Source organism: Indicator indicator, chromosome 5 (genome assembly GCF_027791375.1).
Source record: "Indicator indicator isolate 239-I01 chromosome 5, UM_Iind_1.1, whole genome shotgun sequence".
Taxonomy (NCBI): domain Eukaryota; kingdom Metazoa; phylum Chordata; class Aves; order Piciformes; family Indicatoridae; genus Indicator; species Indicator indicator.
Window position 1 is genome coordinate 12,295,472 of NC_072014.1, and position 20,886 is coordinate 12,316,357.

Sequence of the window (20,886 nt, forward strand, 5' to 3'; positions counted from 1 at the left end):
AAACGATTCTGTGATTCTAGGGCCTTTTACCTAAGGCGCACAGCGGGTGAAGGCAGGGCAGGGCCTAACCCGGCCTCGGGGCCCGTTGCTAGGGCCGCGTTGGGACCAGCAACTGCTTACCAGGACTCTGCGCTTGCGCACCTAGCAGCCTTGCGCCGCAGGGGAAGCTGGGAATGCTCGGAGCCGCCGTTGGCGGCGGCGGCGCGGTCCCGCCGCCGCTATGAACGAGGCGGTGGTGCGGAGGACGCAGGATTCCTTGGGCAAAGTTATCCGCAAGCCGCCGCTGACAGACCGGTTGCTGAATAAGCCGCCCTTCCGCTACCTGCACGACGTGATCACCGAGGTGGGCCGGGAGGCGGCCTGCGGGCCCGCTCAGCTGTTGCTAGGCAACAGGCCTCCCCGCGGGTTTGGCTGCCCCCTGGCGGACGGGGGTGGAGCTATGGCGAGTTGGGGGGCTCCCCCAGCTGTGGGGCTAGGGGTTGCGCTGCCGAGGGTACCCACGGCGCTCTGAGCTCTCCCGACCCCGGGAAAGAGGGGATCCCGTCGTCACCTTTCCGGGCCCCCGAGACCGGCTGGTGCACATTTTTGTGCGCTACTACAGCAGTACTCTTCGGGTAGCGAGTAAATCTCGGGAGCTTTAGGGTAGTGAGTAAATCTCGGGGGGTTTAAGGTATCGTAGCGGTTATGGCCAGACACAGTATCTGTCTCTTTTGCTCAGACTGCTGTGTATTTGATCTTTCGCGAAACTTGCTGGTAGGTGGTTTTTCCACCTGTCAGTAAAAAAAAAACAAAAACAAACAACAACAAAAAAAAAAAACAGTCTGAATTTTTATGTTCAGTAAGCTGCCACATGTGAAGAAGTCAGTAAGAGAATAATGTAACACTGTAGTTAAAACACATGTACTGATATTCATGCTGTTCATTTCCTGGATTCACCAACCATCAAGGTTAAAGATGGAATTAAATAGGAAGGGAGGCCTGAGCTGTAAGCAAGGATTAAGTCTCATCGTTCCAGAGCATGTTCAGAGACACACCAAACCTCCAAACCTGCTCTGGAAATAGTTCTAAATGAGACACCACCTCCGCAAATAAATCCAACATATTTCCTATTGCCATGCAAACCTTCAAGTGTTCTTAACTTTCTCCATTTCTTCTGTTTTGAAGGTAATTAGAGTGACAGGTTTTATGAAAGGACTTTACACGGATTTTGAATTGAAATCAGATAATGTTAAGGTGGGTATGAAACTTACTTATCTGACTTTTAGTATTAGTACTCTTTGAAGCTTGCCAAATGGTACTTTTGTCCTTTCTGCATTTGATGTCAAAGATGTGTCTTTGGTTTTGTGAAGAAATTGTACAAGCTCTTGCCTGTTGGCTATGTTACATGAAGTGAACACCTGTAGATTGCATTTGTGGATGTGACACATAAGGTATTTTGTGTAAGAGAACTGTTTCTGTACAGATCTTAAAACAGGAAGTATTAACCAAGGGCCAGGTGTAGGTTTCCAAAATATTATTCTATTATCGTTCTGTAGCAAGATTGCCTTGAAGTAGTCAGACACTGATAATCATAAACACTAGAAATGCACATACAGTTTTTTAAAGAGTGATTTGTTTTTTCAGTGGAATGTATGGTTTTATACTTGCTGCTTTATGTACATGTATCTCTATAGACATACATATTAATATGCTGTACACATACATACAGTAAATATATTTGCTTAATATTGCAGAACTTGCTGAGGTATTTGACTAGTATATGTATTCCACGATAGGTTTATTAGAGATACAAATGGCCAATTCCTGAAAGAGGATGTTAATGTTATTTCTGAAAAATCTGAAGTACAAGGGTGACTTCAGTTGCTGTTTGTTGCTGTTGTACTCTGTGCCTCATTGCTGAGCTGTTGTTGATTTCAGTTACCAGCTTAACTGGAAACTGGTCGCTTATTCGTGGCAAATAAGGCAGTGTTTGTGTGTTGCTAGTTAGCTGCCTCTGTTGCAATTGTTTAACATAGCAACTGAAAGTGTGAGGTTTGTGGTCCAAGCTTCTCATCTGTACAGCCATTTGCATGGGTGTTTTATGCACTTGCAACTAATGATCAGCCTGATACCTAGATTTTTTTCTGTGACTGTCCTTATTGTCATGATAACTAAAATCTGAGTTAATTGTATAATCGATTGGTGTTTGTGTTGGTACTATTCATGTTGAAGCTTCTCAAGAAAGTTCTGTGATGAGGAGCAGCTTAGCACATGCTGCCTTTTCCTGGGAGACCAGCATGCATTTTATCTGGGAATCCAAAAAGCAGATTTCCTGTCAAGTCCTGAGTAGGTCTTTATATCTCTACAATGATATCTGTGAAGCTGCACCAATTTTGAGTACCTCTCTGAGAACTGAATTTCTCTTCAAAACACTGATCAGGAGAAAGACTTGGCTCTCCTAGGATGCTTCCTTACTGTGATTTTTGTTGGAGCAGTAGAAAATCAGGAGTGTAGTCTTCATGCAGAGCCCAAAACTCCCCACAGTCTGAGAGCAGGTGTGATGGTCTGGCAGTAGATGCAGAGTCTTGGAATGAGCAGGATGCTTTCAGAAAAAGGTCTGTACCCACTGTAAACAGTCCTTGTGCTGCATGCAGTCCACAGTCTCAAACTGATGTGGGCTGGAAAGAATTGACAGGTGCTTTGCCAGCTGACTCTACAGTTGCAGCTTATGAGGTGCATAGAGTGAAGTTAGAATCATAGAATTATTTAGGCTGGAAAAGACCTTCAAGATCATCAAGTACAACCACTAACAGTACCAAGTCCACTGCTAAACTATGTCCCTAAGAACCACATTGACACATATCTTAAATACCTCCAGGGATGGTGACTCCACTACTTCCCTAGGCAGCCTGTTACAGGGCTTAACAAGCCTTTTGGTGAAGAAATTTTTCCCAATATCCAACCTGAATATCCCCTGGTGGAACTTGAGGCTGTTTCCTCTTGTTACTTGGGAGAAGAGACCACCTCCAGCTCACTATAACCTCCTTTCAAGTAGTTGTAGACAGAGATATGGTCTCTCCTGAGCCTCCTTTTCTCCAGGCTAAACAAACCCAGTTTCCTCAGCCACTCCTTGTAAGACTTGTTCCGTAGAGCCTTCACCAGCTTTGTTACACTTCTTTGGATGTGCTCCAGCACCTCAATGACCTTCTTGTAGTGAGGGGCCCAAAACTGAATCCATTACTCAAGGTGTGGCCTCACCAATGAGGAGTACAGGGGGACAATCTCTTCTTCAGTTCCGCTGGCCACGCTATTTCTGATGCAAGCCTGGTTATGCACATGTATATTCAGCAGCTGTCTTAATTTCTTGTTTCAACTTGCCTCTCTCACCTGTACATGCCAGTGGGGTCCTGAAACTCCCACTGTTTCTTCTGTGCTACTTTTAATGTCTCCACCTTTGAGATCGCACATACTGTATGGATGGCTGGTCCCCACTGTGTGAAAAGATGGCAGAGGGAGGCTGGAAGCTTCTCACAAACTGAATCTGGCCTGCAGAATCTGCATGTAGACCTCACTGAATTCTGGTTTGTTCCAGGGATGTGTATTATAGCAGTCAGTTGGAGAGAGAGATGTAAGGGGAAATTAAAGCATATGGATTCCTGAATGTTTGGGACTTCTCTGAAAGTCCACCTCTTCTACCAGCTACATTGGGCAGTGTTGCTGTCTGTATCAGAAAGGAGTCTGGTAAAAAGTTGTTCTCTTATAAGTGGAAAGATTTGAGTATTGGACTTACTCCTTTAATCTTTCACATCAGCTTTATATATGTTTGTGTATATATGCACACACACACATACACAAAACTGTATTTGTATTTTTATATGTGGAGACTCCCACCACTTGAACCAAAGGAGTTATGTTTGGGGTACTGTTTCAGATGTCTATTTCTATTTTGATAGAATTTTGTTTACTGATGCAGGTGGGAGCTGTAGATTTCTCATTAGGTTCATGAGAATTTGTTTTCTGCACAAAACACACTGATAACAAAACTGCTGAAAACATCAAGGATGTGGGAGGAATTTTTGGATGTTTATTTGAAAACATGGTTGGTTTAAAATTGTGTCCCATCTCCTTCCCTAAATTCATAGATTGCAAGGATGTTGATAGAAGGAGGTTGCAGTATTTCCTTCCTTTCCTTTTCTGTTTCTGAATGGAGGGAGCACTGGTTGGGGTGCGGCGCTCCTGATTTTAACAGAGACAACCTAAAAATCTCAGCTATGTGGCAGTTATTTGTTTTAATCCATTTGGAAGAGCCAAAGACAGGAAGCACCCTGACTCTGGAGACCATCTTCTCAAATGTGTAACTGTCATTTACATTCTTGCAGCAAAACCCAGGTCTTGGTCATGAGCAGCTCTGTTAAGCTCCAGTGCCACAGGAATAGATACTGCTATGAGAGGGCATTGCTTAGCTGAGGAAATACTAACTTCTGTTGCTTTCCACATCTGTCTAATTTAATTGGCTTTGTGCACCTGGGACAGTAAGTGCAGTGTAAAGTCAGGTGTTTTATTGGATGATGACAACTGCTTCTTTCCTGAATTAATGGAAATGGTCTGCTTTTCAGTTATCAGTTTGAATGCAGTGGTTTTGTATCCTTTTGAACTGATGCCTATTAAAACATGCATACAGAATTCTTCTCACATGGCTTACTTTTTAACAAACTAGAAAAATACTTCATTTATCTCCACTCACGACTGTAAAGGATGAGTCAGTAAACTTGTGTGCTGGGCCTAGTAAATACTCCTTGAATTTTACTATGTTTTATTAATAAAAACTTTACTCCCCCCAATCCCCCCGAGTATTATGCAGCTGCAGAGACTTCACACTGATTTCATTCTCTGAGCCAGGAACCCTCCAGTAAAATTTTGCTTGGTGGGGGTTTGTTTATTTTGTCTTTCTTACACCTTTGCATAATCACCAAAAGCCATCATCTCTACTGAAGGGCACTTGGGTAAAGTACAATTATAAAACACAGGTGGTAATTGTGGAGATAAAAATATGCCTTTATCTCTTTCCCATCATCTTTCATATGTTTTCTTTACTCACTGTTAAGTCTGGTTTGTAAAGTATGTGTACTAGCATGTAAGTCCCTCAGTTTAGATTCTCAGTCCCATAACTTTGGGACTTCTGTGCTGAAAAGTATTCAAGGCAAGAACTGTCCTTCTAAGCAATACCTGCTGTAACAATCCCACTGTAACCCTTTACTAATCCCTTTGGTAATACTTGCATGATTTGTTAAACCAAGCTTTAACATGTGCTCTGTCAAAATAGGGTGCCAAAAGACTTAGAGTGGTCTTAAAACACTGAAGCTAAACAATAAACATATTAAAAAGTCAAAGTTATACTGTCACTTTGGTTGTTCCAGTTCAGTGCTCATCCATTATCAAAGCTGTCATTTCTTGACCAGAAATAAATTAACTATAAATCATGGGCAGCCCTCTTGACTTTACAAACCAGATGCTTTTTGCAAGTATCCTTCCCATCAGAGTCTTTAGGTGGCATATGGAATTATTTTGGAGTCTCAATGTTATTTCTTATTTGCTCTTTTATCAGGATAAAGATGCCAAAATCCTCTTCCTTCAGAAGGCAATCGATGCTGTGGTAATGGTAACAGGAGAGCCCCTGTCAGTAAAACCAGCACGTATTGTGGCTGGCCACGAACCTGAAAAAACCAATGAATTTCTTCAAGCAATTGGGAAGTGTTGCTTAAACAAGGTATGACATCATATATGTTTTATACATATAGTGATATGTTACCAGGGCTTATTTGCAGCAGACTTCATCAGCACTCATCTGCTTTTTTTATTTACACAAAATAAACATTGTGTCGCTATTTACAGTAATACATATAGAGAGATAGTGTAAGACCCTTAGCAGAGTGTGAGCCAAAAAAAAATTGTGGATATTTTAGGGCTTTAAATGTACACTGGTTTTCATTGGCCATTTAATAACATGTATAAGATTTGAAGAAGAATCAGAAGCTTCAGAACTTTGAAAACTTGGCTGCAGGCATGTTAATTATGTCAGCAGATGCTAACACCTTTGATTTTATTTCCTTTAAAATTGCAGTAAAATCTATAATTCTGTAATGAAACTAATTTTTCCAATGTACTGCCTTTTTTTTTTAACTGTTTTTTGGAATATGGAAATGCAGAAAAGGAGAAATTTGATAACCTGTTAAGAATACCTGCAGACACAACTCTTAAAATAATTGTTGCATTCTTAAAATTGCATTCTTAAAGTAACTTTCATTAAAAGTAATGGGGATTCTTTGCTTAGAGGTGTTAGATGTTTTTTAAGTACAAGGGTATTAATTAAACCTGTTGAATTAACATGTGTGAAGGAATTGGCTGTTTAACCATGAAGTACTGCAGTGTTTCCATGCTGTCTGCAAGTTTAATTTGGATTATCTTTGTCTGATAATCTACTCATTTGAACTTATATTTGTTTTAATAAGCTAAGTGCTATGAGCTTCTTCCTTATGAATTGCTTGAGACTGAAAAAGGGGAAGTTGATAAACACATGCACAGAGAGTGGAGGAGTTAGAAAGTGTGCTTGATGGAACAGCTTTGTAGAATGCTGTCTACAATTACCTGAAAGGAGGTTGTAGCCAGGTAGGGGTCGGTCTCTTTTCCCAGGCAACCAGCAGCAGAACCAGGGGACACAGTCTCAAGTTGTGCCAGGGGAGGTATAGGCTGGATATTAGGAGGAAGTTCTTCACAGAGAGTGATTTACCATTGGCATGGGCTGCCCAGGGAGGTGGTGGAGTCACCATCCCTGGAGATGTTCAAGAGAAGACTGGATGAGGCACTTAGTGCCATAGTCTAGTTGATTCGATAGGGTTGGGTTATAGGTTGGACTGGATGATCTTGGAGTTCTTTTCAAACCTGGTTGATTCTATGATTCTCTGAATGTTGTGGTGAGATTTAATATCCAGACTATATAGTCTACCCACTTGAGCTAAGATAATTAGCACCTTGGCTTTTGTTGTACTTTATGTGCATTATGGCAAAGATTTTCTTCCTTCTCTAGCTTGATAACATTCAATACTGGCCTGAGCACAATGCTTGGAGTTAGGTACTTCAGGCAAATGTTACTAATGTGCAGAAGGTTATGCTCAAATGTGAAAACCCACAAAAATTCATACTTTTGCATTTACAAGCCAGGAGAGAATCATGAGTCAACCCCCAGTGCAATATCAGTTTTAGTGATCTAAAAGCTATTCCTGTTTCAGAAGGGAGAATTCCCCAGCAATATGATCATTTTTTTCCTGTTAATGTAATCAAACTCTTTGCTACTCAGACATGAAAACATGTTAACTTGCTGGCTAAAAGTTCTAATTAATAATTGTCATCTTAACAAATTAACTCAATGCAGAAGCTTTTAAAACACTGTAACTGCAGCTTATTGAAAGTCATTCTTAATGTAATTTTCTTTAGTGACTTCTGCTGACTGATCGAGTATTAGGTGAAAGTGAAGTGACTTAAGATTGGAGGCAAATACACAATAACATGGTTTTGAGAGTGTTTAACCAATCCAGCAGTTGTGGTACAAGGATTTGTCATTTACCTTACCAGTTTGAAAAATACTGAAGTTGCAATGAGACTTGCTGTTGTGCTATAATACATAAAAAACACCATATATTTTTATAGCTCCAGTACATATAAACAATTATTATAGGAGTTGCAAGGAGATGTTTGACATAAGAGCTCAAGAGAGGTGATTCTGTCCCTCTGCTGCATGCTTGTGAGACCCCTACCTGCAGTGCTGTGTGCAGCTCTGGGACCCCTGACGTAAGAGGACATGAACCTGCTGGAGCAGGTGCAGAGAATGATCATGAGGCTGGAACAACCCTGCTATATGAGTCTTGGGGTTGTTCATCCTGGAGAAGAAAAGGCTTTGGGGAGATCCTACTGTAGCTTTTCAGTACTTAAAGGTGGTCTGTAAGAAGGCTGGAGGTAGACCTTTTTACAAGGGCCTGTAATGACAGGACACAAGATAATGGCTTTAAACTGAAAGAGAGGAGGTTAAGACTAGATATAAGGATGAAGTTCTTCACCATGAGGGTGATGAAACACTATAACATGTTGCTTGTGTATACCTCATGCTGGAAGTGTTAAAGTAGGTTGGTGGGAGCTCTGAGCAACCTGGGCTGGTGGAAGGTATCCCTGCTGACTGCAGTGGGGTTGGAACTAGATGATCTTTAGGGTCTCTTCCAAACCATTCTATGATTCTTTGATTACTATTGTGAAAGAATGTTTCCAAAAGAATAGAAACATAAACTTCATTAAGAACAAAAAGTAAACCCTCACAAGTCTTGTAAATTACAGTTAGGAAGAAAGGAGATATTGAATAACATAATTTACTTGTTTCAGTGATGATTTCCTATTCATTGCAGCTGTCCAGTGATGCTGCTGTAAAACAGATCTTAGCCGGGGAAAGACCCGATAAAGGGAAGCCTCCATCCTCTAAATCTCGAGATAAAGAAAGCAGAGACTCCAAAACAGAAGAACAAAAAAGCCATAGAGATAAAGAGGTAGGCATTTCCAAATTTTGTGGGGTACAGGGACTACCACTCTTTATGCTTTGTTTGCTTAGCTGGGTTTTTAGCTTGCATTTTTTGTTGCGTAAAGTAACTGTGTGTGTTTATCAGAATTAATTCTTAGCTTTTGCTTTCCTTTTAGGGCAGAGGACGCACTGAAATTAAAGAGAGGAGCTCAAGCAAAGACAGAAAACCCAAAGGAGATTTGAAAGAGAGTGAAGAAAGAGAAAAGGAAAGTGAAAAGCAGAAGGACAATGAAGACAGACACAAAGACCCTGAAAGAGACACTTATAAGGAAGGAGAAAAACAAGAAAGGGAAAGAAGAAAAAGCAGGACATCCAAAGAAGGAAGAGAAACAGAAAATAACAAGGGGAAAGGAGGCATAGAACGAGAAGATGATCTTGAGCGTAATAAAGGACAGGATAGAGAGAAAAAAAATGAAGGAGGAAGAGAAAAGGACAGACTGAAAGGAAGAGACAAAGATAAGACTAGGGACAGAGAACGAGAGAAGGACAGAGCTGGAGGAAAAGACCGGGAAAGGGATAGGCAGAAGGACAGAGAAAAAGATGGGGAGCATGTAAGAGAACATGGGAAAGATAAAACAGAGAAAAAGGTAATTGAAATCATGTTTAAGAGAATAACTTCCCACATGCTGTGGCAGAGACTGAATGTTTCTTCTAATGTGTTCACATTAGTATTTCTGCTCATTTAACAATGAAGTAATTTCTTCAACTGCAATTACTTGCAAGTGAAAGTGTCAGTGTGGATTTCATCTGGTAAGAGTCTGACTGAGGCCATTCATGTCTCTGCCATGATATATAATGACTTGACCCTGAGCATCTAATAAGCAGTTTCTTTTCTGAACTCTGCATGTTGGAATTCCCCTCATTGCATTAGATTGTTTGGCAGAGAGATGGCAGCAACTGTTGGAACTCTGTACTTTTGCACTCATGTGTCTTCCCAGAAATCCATGATGTTGTTCCAGCCATAGCTAAGTCTTGGGCAAGATGGGGTTGAAGAGAGTTCCTTTGGACCATAGCCAGTCTTTACTAAGCTTACTTCTTCTGTAGCAGGACACACAAGACAGAGTTGCACATCTGTATTTTTTCCTGTTTTTCTAGATTAAGCTGCTTGCTTCCAGCTTGATTTCTGCTCCCCCCTTGAAAGAACTAGGCTCTTGCAAGGGTGCAGTATTTGCAGTGGATTCTGCTTATCATGTTACATCTTTGAGGCATCCACACTTGCCCCATACTTAGGCCTCCTCAGTGTAAAGTCTTAAACTGCCCTAAGGCCATCTCTCATTGCCTTTCATTTTGTTGTTCCTTTTCTTTTCTCTCCTGTTCTCCTTTTCTGATCTGTGAGCTGGTTCGTGGTAGAAGTTTGGCATTAATGGACATCTAAGATGCTCCTGTTAGAGGGTGATTTAATTTTGTTAGATGTAAGAAAGCACTTCTATCACTACCTATCTGCTGGTCTGGTATGGAGAACAATGTTTAACTGTGGATTTTGCTTGGTTAGTCTCTTACACAGAGGAGGCAAGGTAAAGAGGGCAGGTAGATGGATAAGGTATATGGCTGCATGTTGTAATGTACTCTATGCTCATTTCCTCTTTCCCATTATTGAGGTAGATAACTCACTGCTCAGCACACTGAATCTAAAGCAACTGCCTTCTTTTCAGTATGCAGATTCTGAGGAATCCGTGCTTAGAAAAATGCAGAGGCCAACTAAAGACAGCAAGTGCCAGCCAGATGAGGTTAGTAGTATAGAAGATACATATTGAAAGTGTTGCACGTTAGAATGTTTTGGAAATCAGAAGGAAAGAAATGTAGGATGGAAACGTTGGTAGATGAGAAATTGTAGGGCTGTAAAATAGATAGATGCTTGTCTGGTTGATTAAGGTTTGGGTTTTTTGGGGGGGTGGGTTGGTTGGTTTGGGGTTTTTTGTTTGTTTTGGGTTTTGTTTGTTCTTTTGTCTCTTTTATGATTGGTTTGAGTTTGTTTTGTTTTTCTTAAATGTCTTTGATCTTGGACAAAAAAGGTCCACTCCATTTATTTAATTTTCCAGATTTTGTCTGTGTTACTGATATGCTGGGTACTTCAGGAAATATATGTAGTTGTACAAGGTTTTCTATTTATTCCTCTGAATATTTAGTGGAAAGCTGTTAGATTTTTGTACTTTAGTAGAATTTAGTGGTTTGGGCCTAGGCATTGCATCTGGATGATGGTGGAATAGCAATTCACTGATTGCCTCTGAACAGTAGCTGTTGCTTGTGATACTGTCATGTCTGCATCTGCTGCTTCTTGATGACCTGAGGCAATCTGGGGAATTATGGAGCCATATGGCTAAACGTTTAAAGAGTGAGACTTCAATAAATTAACCTAAAGCAGCTCAGGCTAGTTAAAAATAGGCAGGATCCCAAGTCTAGCAGGAGTCTCTGTTGAGAGTCTATGGGTCACTGACATCATTGTGTCTTCTATGTGAGATGACAAATTTATAGCTATTCTTTGACTGAAATCCAACCAAACTTTTAAAATTATTGGCTCTAGGAGGGAGAGCTTATAAAATAGTTTTTAGCCTGAAGCAAATGTTCATGGCCAAGTTAAACTTCCTGCAGATTGGGTCTCTAATGGAAATTTTGAGCCTCATCCCAAACTATCGTAGTGCTCTTGGGCACCACAATAATATGCTGGGGCAGTAAAGTTTCATTTCCCGTCTTAAGTGCTTTTGGGAGTGGTTCCAAGGCATGTGGGTTTATTACTTTAAATCTAGATGACATACTTTCCTCTGCTTGCTTGCGTAACAGATGCTGCTTAGTTTTAAGGCGATGAAAACACACACTTCAGACCAGTGCATGACAAATGGTCATCATCTTAAGACTGTGGGAGAGAGAAATGAAATAAAAATGTTCCAAATGAATTTTTAGAGCCAGAAAGCTAAGATAGCTGCGAAAAGTGATTTAGAGGAAATGCCTGCAATACATAATTGGAAAGTGTGTCTGATGGGCTGGGGTTCATCTTCCTGTCTTCACAGTAGTTTGAGAGCAGGGTAACACCTCTATTTCCAGGGATTTACCCTGATGTAAACTACTCTAGCTCCATTTAAGTCATGTGTCAGTGAAACAAGTGTATTAAAAAGAAGAGAAACAGCGTAGGTCTTTATGCACATGAGGAGTATCGAGTCATATTTTGTAGTCTCTGTTGCATAATTAGTAACTCATCATCTGTCTTTATTTTTTATAAATATAAAAGAAGTGAAAACATTTGAAGCAGCCCCTCTCCAACGATGGCCCTTATGCCAGTATCTAAGATGTCACCCATGCTTTTCTGCCCTAAAGGATTAACCTCCTTCTCTTTTCTCATTTGTTCCTATCATGCTCATTTACCCACCTGTATCCTGGTCCTGCTCTCTTTATCATCACACTCCTGGCCACAGCTTCTTGTCCTTTCCAAGCTTAGTCCTACATGGCTTCATGGTGTAATGAGCTATTTGTCTTCATCTTGACTATGATCTTCCTTCCTCCATATTTGAATTAGGTCCTATATTCAACCATGCTGTCTGAAAGCATAGGAAAGATGGGGACAATCTTTTTAGCAGGGCCCAATGTGACAAGACAAAGGGCAATGGCTTTGAAGTAAAAGAGGGGAGAAGTAAACTACATATAACGAAGAGATTTTTTACACTGAGGGTACTGAAACGTTGGCACAGGTTGCTCAGAGAGGTGGTAGAAGTCTCATGTCTGGAAATATTCAATGTCAGGTTGAATGGAGATCTGCAAATGCCTCTGTTCACTGCAGGGGATAGGACTAGATGATCTTTAAAGGTCCTTTCCAACCCAACCCAACCTATGATTATATGATTCTATAACAAGCAGTGGGGAATGGGAACTTTTATGTCATGAGATGTACATGGAGTTTCAGACTGAATGGCTTTTTTGATGCCATTACTTTAGAAAAGAAATTAATTTTTACTTTTTTCATATTCTACATATACAGCAAATATATCACTTGAGTTTTTGACTTGGCTTCTATGAAATCAGGAATCTTAAGAAGATTCTGTCTGTATTCATGTGACTCTTAATTTTTCCTGCTGACAATTATCAGAGGCCAGCTTTCAAAGGCTACTGACTTTTTGACAAATTGACTTAAAAAAAAAAAGGTATTTTTTGGTACTAAATAAACTCTGTGTTACCTAGCATGTAATAGGCCTCAAATAAGTATTTGTAATTTTCTGGAACTAAAAGAAAGCAAGCGTAAGGAGGAATTAAGAGATGTTTGATTAACACATGGTAATCAGAAGATGACTACTTGCTGCTTCAAGGCTAGGTATACCACACTGTTTGTGATCAGAGCAAGATGAGTTATGTTCTGTTAGCTCTCAGTTTGCCTCAGGTAAAAGTCTTCTTTAAAACAGACACTTCACAGTGTGACTTATTGACCTTCCAAATAATAAGGATAACTTTGTCTTTTGACAAGAGATGGTTCGGATTGTGAAAAGCTTCTGAGCGTATGGTGCTGTTTATATGAGAGTGTCTGCAGAACAGGTATGTCATTTACCCCTAAGGCCAAACACATTGGAAAAGTCTCTTCTATTTTACAGATGGCTGCTGAAACTCTTGGCTAAAGCTTTTTGTAATATCCTGTCACTTTTGGCCACTTCCATAATGACTTTTATTTTTGCCCTACAAGTTGTATTGCTCTGGAACTGGTCACTTGAATCAAGCCTCTAAGTCATATCTAATGAACTTGTATTTCTGTTGGAACTCATCTCAGCTATATAATGAAACAACTACTGCATGAAAAAAGACGTAACTGCTCTAGAAGCAGCAGAGAGAATTGTTCCATGGAAATCTGCTGGATATGGCTCAAAGGTTTTTGTTCTGGTTCAGTGAATGACCCCTCTTTTTGGTGTCAGTTATGCATAACTGGCTTATATAATAGAAATCCATCATTAAAACTTATATTTTAAAAAGTGGGATTTTTCTAATATTTTTTTTTGTGTTTGAAAAGTTTTAGCAGAAGCTAACACTAATGAAACGCTGTCTTGTGAGCCTTCATTTAACAAGATGCTTGATTGATAATAAGTTGTAACACCACAGCAGTCAAATTGACCTTAGCAAGTAGACATCTGTCCTTGTTGCTGTTGCACACTAATAAATTCTGCCTGTTAATAATGATAGCCAGTTTGAGGGAAAGAGCAAAAGAAGTCTTTGAGGGATACAAAACTTTGAGTAAAAGCGTTAGAAATGAGCTGTGTTTATTTGCTGGGGAATAGTCTTTTGCACAACATTGAAATATATGTTGTATATGTAGTTGTATTTATATAACACATAGATAAATGTGGGTTTTAAAATTTACACTATTTGCAATATCCATACAAATACACCTTCTGGCACTGTGGATTTAAATCTAACAAAAGTACTGTAGAAGGTTGGTTGCGTTACGTTTCTCGTCATATACTCAGTTCTTCCTTCTTATTAGTGAACTATCAGTAGATCTGATTTATTAGAGAGGAAAAATCACAGTGGCAAATTATATAGAGTTGTTCTCCTACCTTGCTTGGATGTTTTGGGTTTTCTGTTCTGCTTTTGTTGGTGCACAGAGCGGCTAGAGGTGATGTAAGCATGTACAGAATTAGTTACAAGAGCAGTACAAAATTCACTAATAGAGATTCTTCATGACATCCTTTCATGAATGTAGAGGTTGGTTGTTGCATGAAAGGGGGGCAGAATTAGCAGTTTGGCAGGATGCCTTTTCAAAGCATATTCCTCCTCTTCACCTGCTGAAACGTTAGGAATATTCATTTGCTCATGTCTTAAAGTGGAATTCAGACTTTTTAAAGGTTAATAATGAGGACAACACAGCAGACCAGACAGTTTGCAGCTGAGTGCTGTATCCTCTCCAAAGAGAAATGTAATTACTCAAAACTGGGAAATGTTCATACATCCATCTAGAATGCCACTTTAATGTGTTTTTTTTTCAGGATGGTGTGAGAGGAAGTGTAAGATCTCTTTGTAATAGCTCCAGTGACTGTTTGTCAAAGCCTTGGAGCCTCTGAATTTGTAAGAATAATGAGCTGTTTTATCTTTTGGAAAGACTCAAATAATAAATACTGTGGAGTTCATGTTTTGTTTGCTATCATCCTGATCAGATTTTAACTTTTTACTTTGCACCCGTTGCCTGTGTGCATATGTGGCTCTACAAAAATGTTTGTAGTCACTACCTGACATAAGTCCACCCCTCCAGAAGCCTCAGCACCTATTCTCAACTTCTTCCCCACCTGTGCTAATAATTACATCACCCAAAGAGCTGCTGAAGCCTGAGTGTACCAGATGTAGCCTGCAGGCTCGTTGAGCCAGACTCTGATGGTATGTGAGCTTTATTTTTGCTCCTTGCATAATGTTGTGATTCTGAAAGATGGTAATAATTAAGATTAAGATTAACCACTTCAATATTACCTATGCATTTTGGACTTCTTTGTGTCTTCCTGTATAACATGCCAATACTTCCTAAAGAGTAAGACAAAAATACTGGTAGCCCTGGTTGTGGGTCCAGTAATAATTGTAATTCAGTGAAGACCAGGTTTGAGCCAGAACAGTGGCTTCTTTTCAGTGGTTTTATTTTTCACCTAAGTCTCTTCTAAGTGCCTGCAGTTTCTGAAGTTAACAGCATATTTTTGAAGACAGTATCTACTTCTAGAGGTGACAGTGCTTAATGCTTCCAGTTACCACTAAGGATTGGTGTGCAGAAAGGTTCTTGTACTTGCTTCTATGGAGAAGGCAGAGGGGTTAATGTAGAGTTGCTGTCATCTATCTAGTGGCCAGCTCTAGCCCTTGACAACGTGTAAGTCAAAAGCAGTAGGCATCCAAGCAGGACCATGCACTATTTTTTTTGTGAGGCTTTCTTTTGGCTGATTGAATAACTGAAATACTCAGTGTGCATGTTGTATTAGTCATGGAGGTGAAGGAGATGCATCTGTCGAAAGACCTGAGCTGCTGAAGGTGACTTTTCCTTTCCTATGAAGTGCCTCCAAATAGTTCAACTTCTCAGTTTATCACAGTTTATCTACTGTGATACAGTAGGCAATTGCTATTGTCCCTTTGTTGTCAAGAACTTCCGCTGAGCTCATGGTGCTTTATAGCCTAAAATAAAGCAACATTTGCCTTCAAAACAAACTTATCACTGGGTTCCTGCCATGTCAACTCCATTCATCTCCATAATGTAACTCCATCTGCAAGGCCAGTGGGTACATTGTTGTAAGCTTGCTGAGGCGGGTTGTTTCACTTGTGTGGTCACCTGTAGTAGCTTGAGTGAAAATATTTACTGGTCTCCTGTATTTTTAAACATCTCATAGTGTTATTTTTCATTATGGTGTGTACAGGTCATTGTCCTGTATGCAAGGTCTTATGGAAAATGAATGTCATGCATAGTGAAATTTGATAATTTTCTCTTACAGGTTATTGGAACATACAAAGTTAACATTTGCACAGAAAAGGAAGAATTTGTAATTCTTATTTATGTTATCAGTGTAGTCATCAGCAGGATTGACAATAAATCTTGGATGCAAACCACATGAACTGTTAATTCACACAAATTTCAGGAGAAGCAGATGGGGAAATCCTCTGAGATGCTAAACTCATTACAGAATTTTGAGAGAGATGCAGAGATGTATCATAGGGCAAGAGAGCACAGAACATAGTCACAGAATGTTTTGGGTTGGAAGGGACCTTAAAGATCATCTAGTTCCAGCCTCCCTGCCATGGACAGGGACACCTTCCACTAGACCAGGTAGCTCAAAGCCTCATCTAGCCTGACCTGAAACATTTTCAGGGAGGGAACATCTACAACTTCTCAGTGGCTCAGCACCCTGCTGTTCTCAAGCCACCTGTACTTCATCTGTTGTGTTCAGAGGTGGTTGCTTCCTCTTTAATGGCAAACGTTGTTAATGAATTCATGACTTGGATAAGAAGACAGGAAAGTAATTAAAAGCATGAATGACTTGTGGGAAGGGACTGATTTCTTAGTATGTACAGCCTTGTAAGAAGTGGGAAGTCTTGTGTGTGTGCATGATGGGCCAGATCTTATTGCTGCCCCTATCCTCTGGTTTACACCCAAGCAGAAGTCATAGAATCATTTAGGTTGGAAAAGACCCTTAAGATCACTGAGTCCAATTGTTAACCCAGCACTGCCAAGTTGACCACTACCAAGTCTGCCTGTTCTGCTAGTGAAGATTGGTGTAAGTGGGTGAACTGCCTATTTCCCACCCCGATCACTGAAGGGTTTGGGTTGGAAGGGACCTTGAAAGGTCATCTACTCCAACATCCTGCAGTGAGCAGGGACATCTTCAACTAGATCAGGTTGCTCAGAGCCTCATCCAGCCTGACCTTGACTGTTTCTAGGAATGAGGCTTCTCCCATATCTCTGGGCAACATGTGCCACTGTTTCACTGCCCTCATTGTAAAAAATTTCTTCCTTACTACCACTAATAATGATACCTGAGTTTTGTTGGATTAGTGGGAGTGCTCCTTTACAACTTGCACATTCTCTGGAGGCATTTGGGCTCCAGCTGTGCTTCAGATACAGTGAGTACTAAATCTGTAGTTTATGTGTAGTAGTGACAACTCTCATGGACCTGTCCCTCTGCCTGCTCTTGCCAGGATGTTTTTTCAAGCTTATTTGTAGGGCAAGTGCTATAGCTGCCTTCAACCTCTTGTAATACCTGTGCATGGGCTTGGCTATTTCTTTGGATAGAGGAGACCTTGTTGTCTGAGTGGCCTTGTCTCCTGGGACTGGTGTTGATCTCATCTCACAAGAGACTGCTGCTTATGCATTTCTTTTTCTCAACCTCCAGCCAAGTTGACCTGGTGATTTAACTTGCACCTTTCCAAGGACCTATGACCATTGAAATGTGCAACATGCAGAAAATGTTGTCAAGTGTTCCTGACTTCAGGCACTGCAAGCTATATCCAGAGAAAGCAAAGTAATTCTCATGTGTGCTTGCTGGCTTTCATTTCCTGGTCTGTCTGATATACTTTTGGACTAAGGTCAGAGTCCTCAGAAATGTCCTGAATTTTCTTCTAGTTTGATCTTTTCCACTTTTGAACTCTTACTCTCCTTCCTGTACCAGTTGTACCCTCCAATCATCTCTTGTTTGTCTGCTGGACTTGCTGGCAGGACCCATTTCTCACTGTGTCCAAGGTCCTTGTCCAGGAAAATTGTCCTTTGAGTAAAGGATCATGCAAGTCTTATGGCAGTTTTTTAGTCTTTACTCCTATTATGGAATGAAATTCAGATTTCCCAGAAGGTTAAAGAGCAACTGTGTATCTGATGTAGCTGAAACATAGAGGGATTGCAGTCCTCTTACTCCTTTTGGTAGCTCACTAGTAGCTAAACCTCATATCCCAGGACCAGCAGTAGTATCTTAGATGCTCTGCAGGTTTTGCAAGATTGCTCTGCATTGGATACTCATAGTTCACATTTGGAAGTTATCTTTACAGTAATGAAATCTAATCCTCTAGTAGGTTCATTTGAAAGAAAATAGCTAGAATGTATCCAGGAAACAAACATACCATCAGGCTCTGAGGAAAATAGGCTTGACGTAACCTTACATGTGTGGGTCAGTTTTGTAAGTGAATGTTTTCTATGTGTAATACATACAGATAAAAAAGCAACACCTACAATTAAAGTTTATACATAAATACATATTTTTAATATTTTTTAAAAATAAATTTATGGGTGTTTTTTTTTTTTTTTAAGAGTGAAAATCCAGCAGGAATATCAAGGCAGCCTTCAACAAAAGGATCAAGGCAACGTGCCAGACCCGGAGGAGAAGGTAACTAGAGGGAGGATATTATTTCTATTTAATGTGCTAGAGGGTTATTGAATAGGAATAGCATAAATACTTAAATATCTATGTTTATTATTTTCAGTGCTTGTTTTATACTCCCAGTCTGCATTTATGAATCCAAAAGGCAATTTTTCTGCATGGATTTGATAAGTAGAAAGTGATACTCAGTTCAGCTTGCTTGTGTTCCTCATGCACAATGGTAGATAGAAATTCAACCTGCTCTTGATATTTATTGTGTTCTCTCTGAATGGGCTTTTTTAGTTCATCTACAACTATTTCTTTTTCTCTTCATTTCACAAGAACTGTTTCTTTGCTTAATAATCTGTATTTGCATACTAATTGGAAACTAGATTCTCTGCAGAATAACCCAAGTGTTTAATACTTTCACACCAGGAAGAAAGGAATCTAAAGTTAGAACTGCTAGCCCTTTGTTTAAGAAAACCAAGAGGATCAAGGAGTTAAGGAGTAAAGCTGACTGGTTCCTAGACCTCATACAACAGCAGTGTAATTACAGAAATTAAATACAGCCTGTATTTAAATGCCTTTTTCCTCCTACTCTCTAGCGACCTGATCATTTACTGTGATTCAAATTTTCCTTCAATAGTTTTGTGCTCTGGGCACTGATATTTTATTTCTAGTGAAGAAGTCACAGTACATAAATCAGTTTAACATATCTGTTCAGAAGATACAATGGCACCTGTTAAAGTATCTGACTGTGGCTAAATACTGGTAGGTACTGTTTAGACTAATGAAGCATGAGAACTTCATGCATTTAACCTGCCAATGTCATTACTATTACTTTATGTAAAGAGATTGTGTGTTGCTGTGTGTCTTCACAAGCATCCACATTTTCTTTGGGTTTCTGTTTTAGTAGGTTTCCATGTGTCTGGGCCAAAACACTGAAGTTACATCAGAGCTCGAGTAGTGCTTTCACACAGAATGAACCAGGTTGGAAGAGACCTCCAAGACCTGTCAATAGCCACATTTTCAAAAGGACGTGGGGAAAAAGAAAAACAAGATGTTTAGGCACCTTGGATGTGAATGTCTGCTGACTTAGGAGCTTAATTCAAGTTGGTGCTTGAAAATTGAACATTTTACGTCACATCTCATGAACTCAAGTGCTGTGATGTTTTAATAATTTTGCAGCTGAAAAGTACTGTCTGGATTCCATTAAGTGTAGTCTTATTTTACTGCATTATGATCTTTAGCTGATCCTATAACTTCTTTTATTTCCCAAGATTGGAATATTTATTTTACTGCCTGAATTGGCACTATAGTGACCAGACACACCCCATTTTATAGGATAGTCCCTTCTTTAAAGTCTGGATCTAGCTTTTCTGATACATGAAATACAGTTAATGAGTCATCCTGTGTTTTGACTTTAAGGTAAATTTTAAAAATCCTTCTCTTTTCATGATGCAACAAGTTAGTGTGCTCAAATTTTGGTTTACCTAAGCACTAAATACTTCTGAGGCATTAGCCTAGTTTCTATTCTAGAAGGCAGCAGAGCTACAGTAGGTAAGTAGGGCTCATAGGTGCTCACCATAGTAATCCAGAGGGTAGTGAAAACCTTCTGGTGCTATGCTGATGCCTGTTGCATTGTGGTCTTGGTAGTCACTGGTGGTGATATTGATCAGAGCTTTCAATACTTTCTAATAGTGACTGGACGAAAATCATAGAATGATAGAAGGGTTGGGGTTGGAAGGGACCTTTAAAGGTCACCTAGTCCAACCCCCTGCAATGAGCAGAGACTTCTTCAATTAGATCAGGTTGCCCAGAGCCTTGTCCAAACTAACATTGAGTTTTTCCAGGTATGAGGCTTCTACAGCCTCTCTGGACAACCTGTGCCTCAGTGTAAAAATTTCTTTCAGTTGTAGCCTGTATCTCCCCTCTTTTAGTTTAAAACCGTCACACCTTCTTCTGTCACAACAGACCCTGCTAAAAAGAATGGCACTGTCTCTTTGTAGGGCCCCCTTTATATACTGAAAGGCTAGCCTTAATCAGCACAGGCAGATGAAAGTACTGGCTGACCTGTGTTTTAGTCTCTTCCTAAATGAGTAGAGCTGACTGTTTCTGCTGCAATGGACTATACAGCTTTGTGGATGCTTCCCACAAGGCAGTAATTTCATCATGGGCTGTGGAAGTGTTGGATGTTTCAACCTAAGCATTAGGCAGAGCTCTAGCTAGTCAATCTTTCCCTGAGCTAGAATAATTTACTCATTTGTTCTGTTTGTGGAAACGTTACACCTGAGGTGCCCTGGCTGCAGCTAAGTGCCCTGTGAATCTGTTCTTTACCTTTGCTTTAGTTACCTGTTTGCAGATAAGGAGATTGGGAAGTGCTGGGTTCAGCACTTTGGGTAACTGTGTTTTAAACATATATCCTTTTTCTGTGTATTAATTTCGCCTATTTATTCTGCTTCTGCTGCATTTTGAGGAGTATGAGAACTGAACATGCTACTCCAAGTGAAG

At 40.1% G+C, this 20,886-nt stretch overlaps 1 protein-coding gene across 1 annotated transcript in view; it reads left to right on the top strand.

Annotated features, from left to right (window-relative positions):
• Positions 1–205: 205 nt before the first annotated feature.
• Positions 206–20,886, top strand: part of TRAF3IP1 (TRAF3 interacting protein 1) — a 48,286-nt gene continuing 27,605 nt past the window's right edge. Inside the window, exons 1-7 of the mRNA XM_054381121.1 lie at positions 206–343; positions 1,165–1,233; positions 5,585–5,746; positions 8,430–8,567; positions 8,716–9,186; positions 10,252–10,326; positions 18,327–18,402. Of these exons, the coding sequence (XP_054237096.1) occupies positions 221–343; positions 1,165–1,233; positions 5,585–5,746; positions 8,430–8,567; positions 8,716–9,186; positions 10,252–10,326; positions 18,327–18,402 (1,114 nt within the window). The 5' untranslated portion in view covers positions 206–220. The remainder of the gene's footprint in view (positions 344–1,164; positions 1,234–5,584; positions 5,747–8,429; positions 8,568–8,715; positions 9,187–10,251; positions 10,327–18,326; positions 18,403–20,886) is intronic.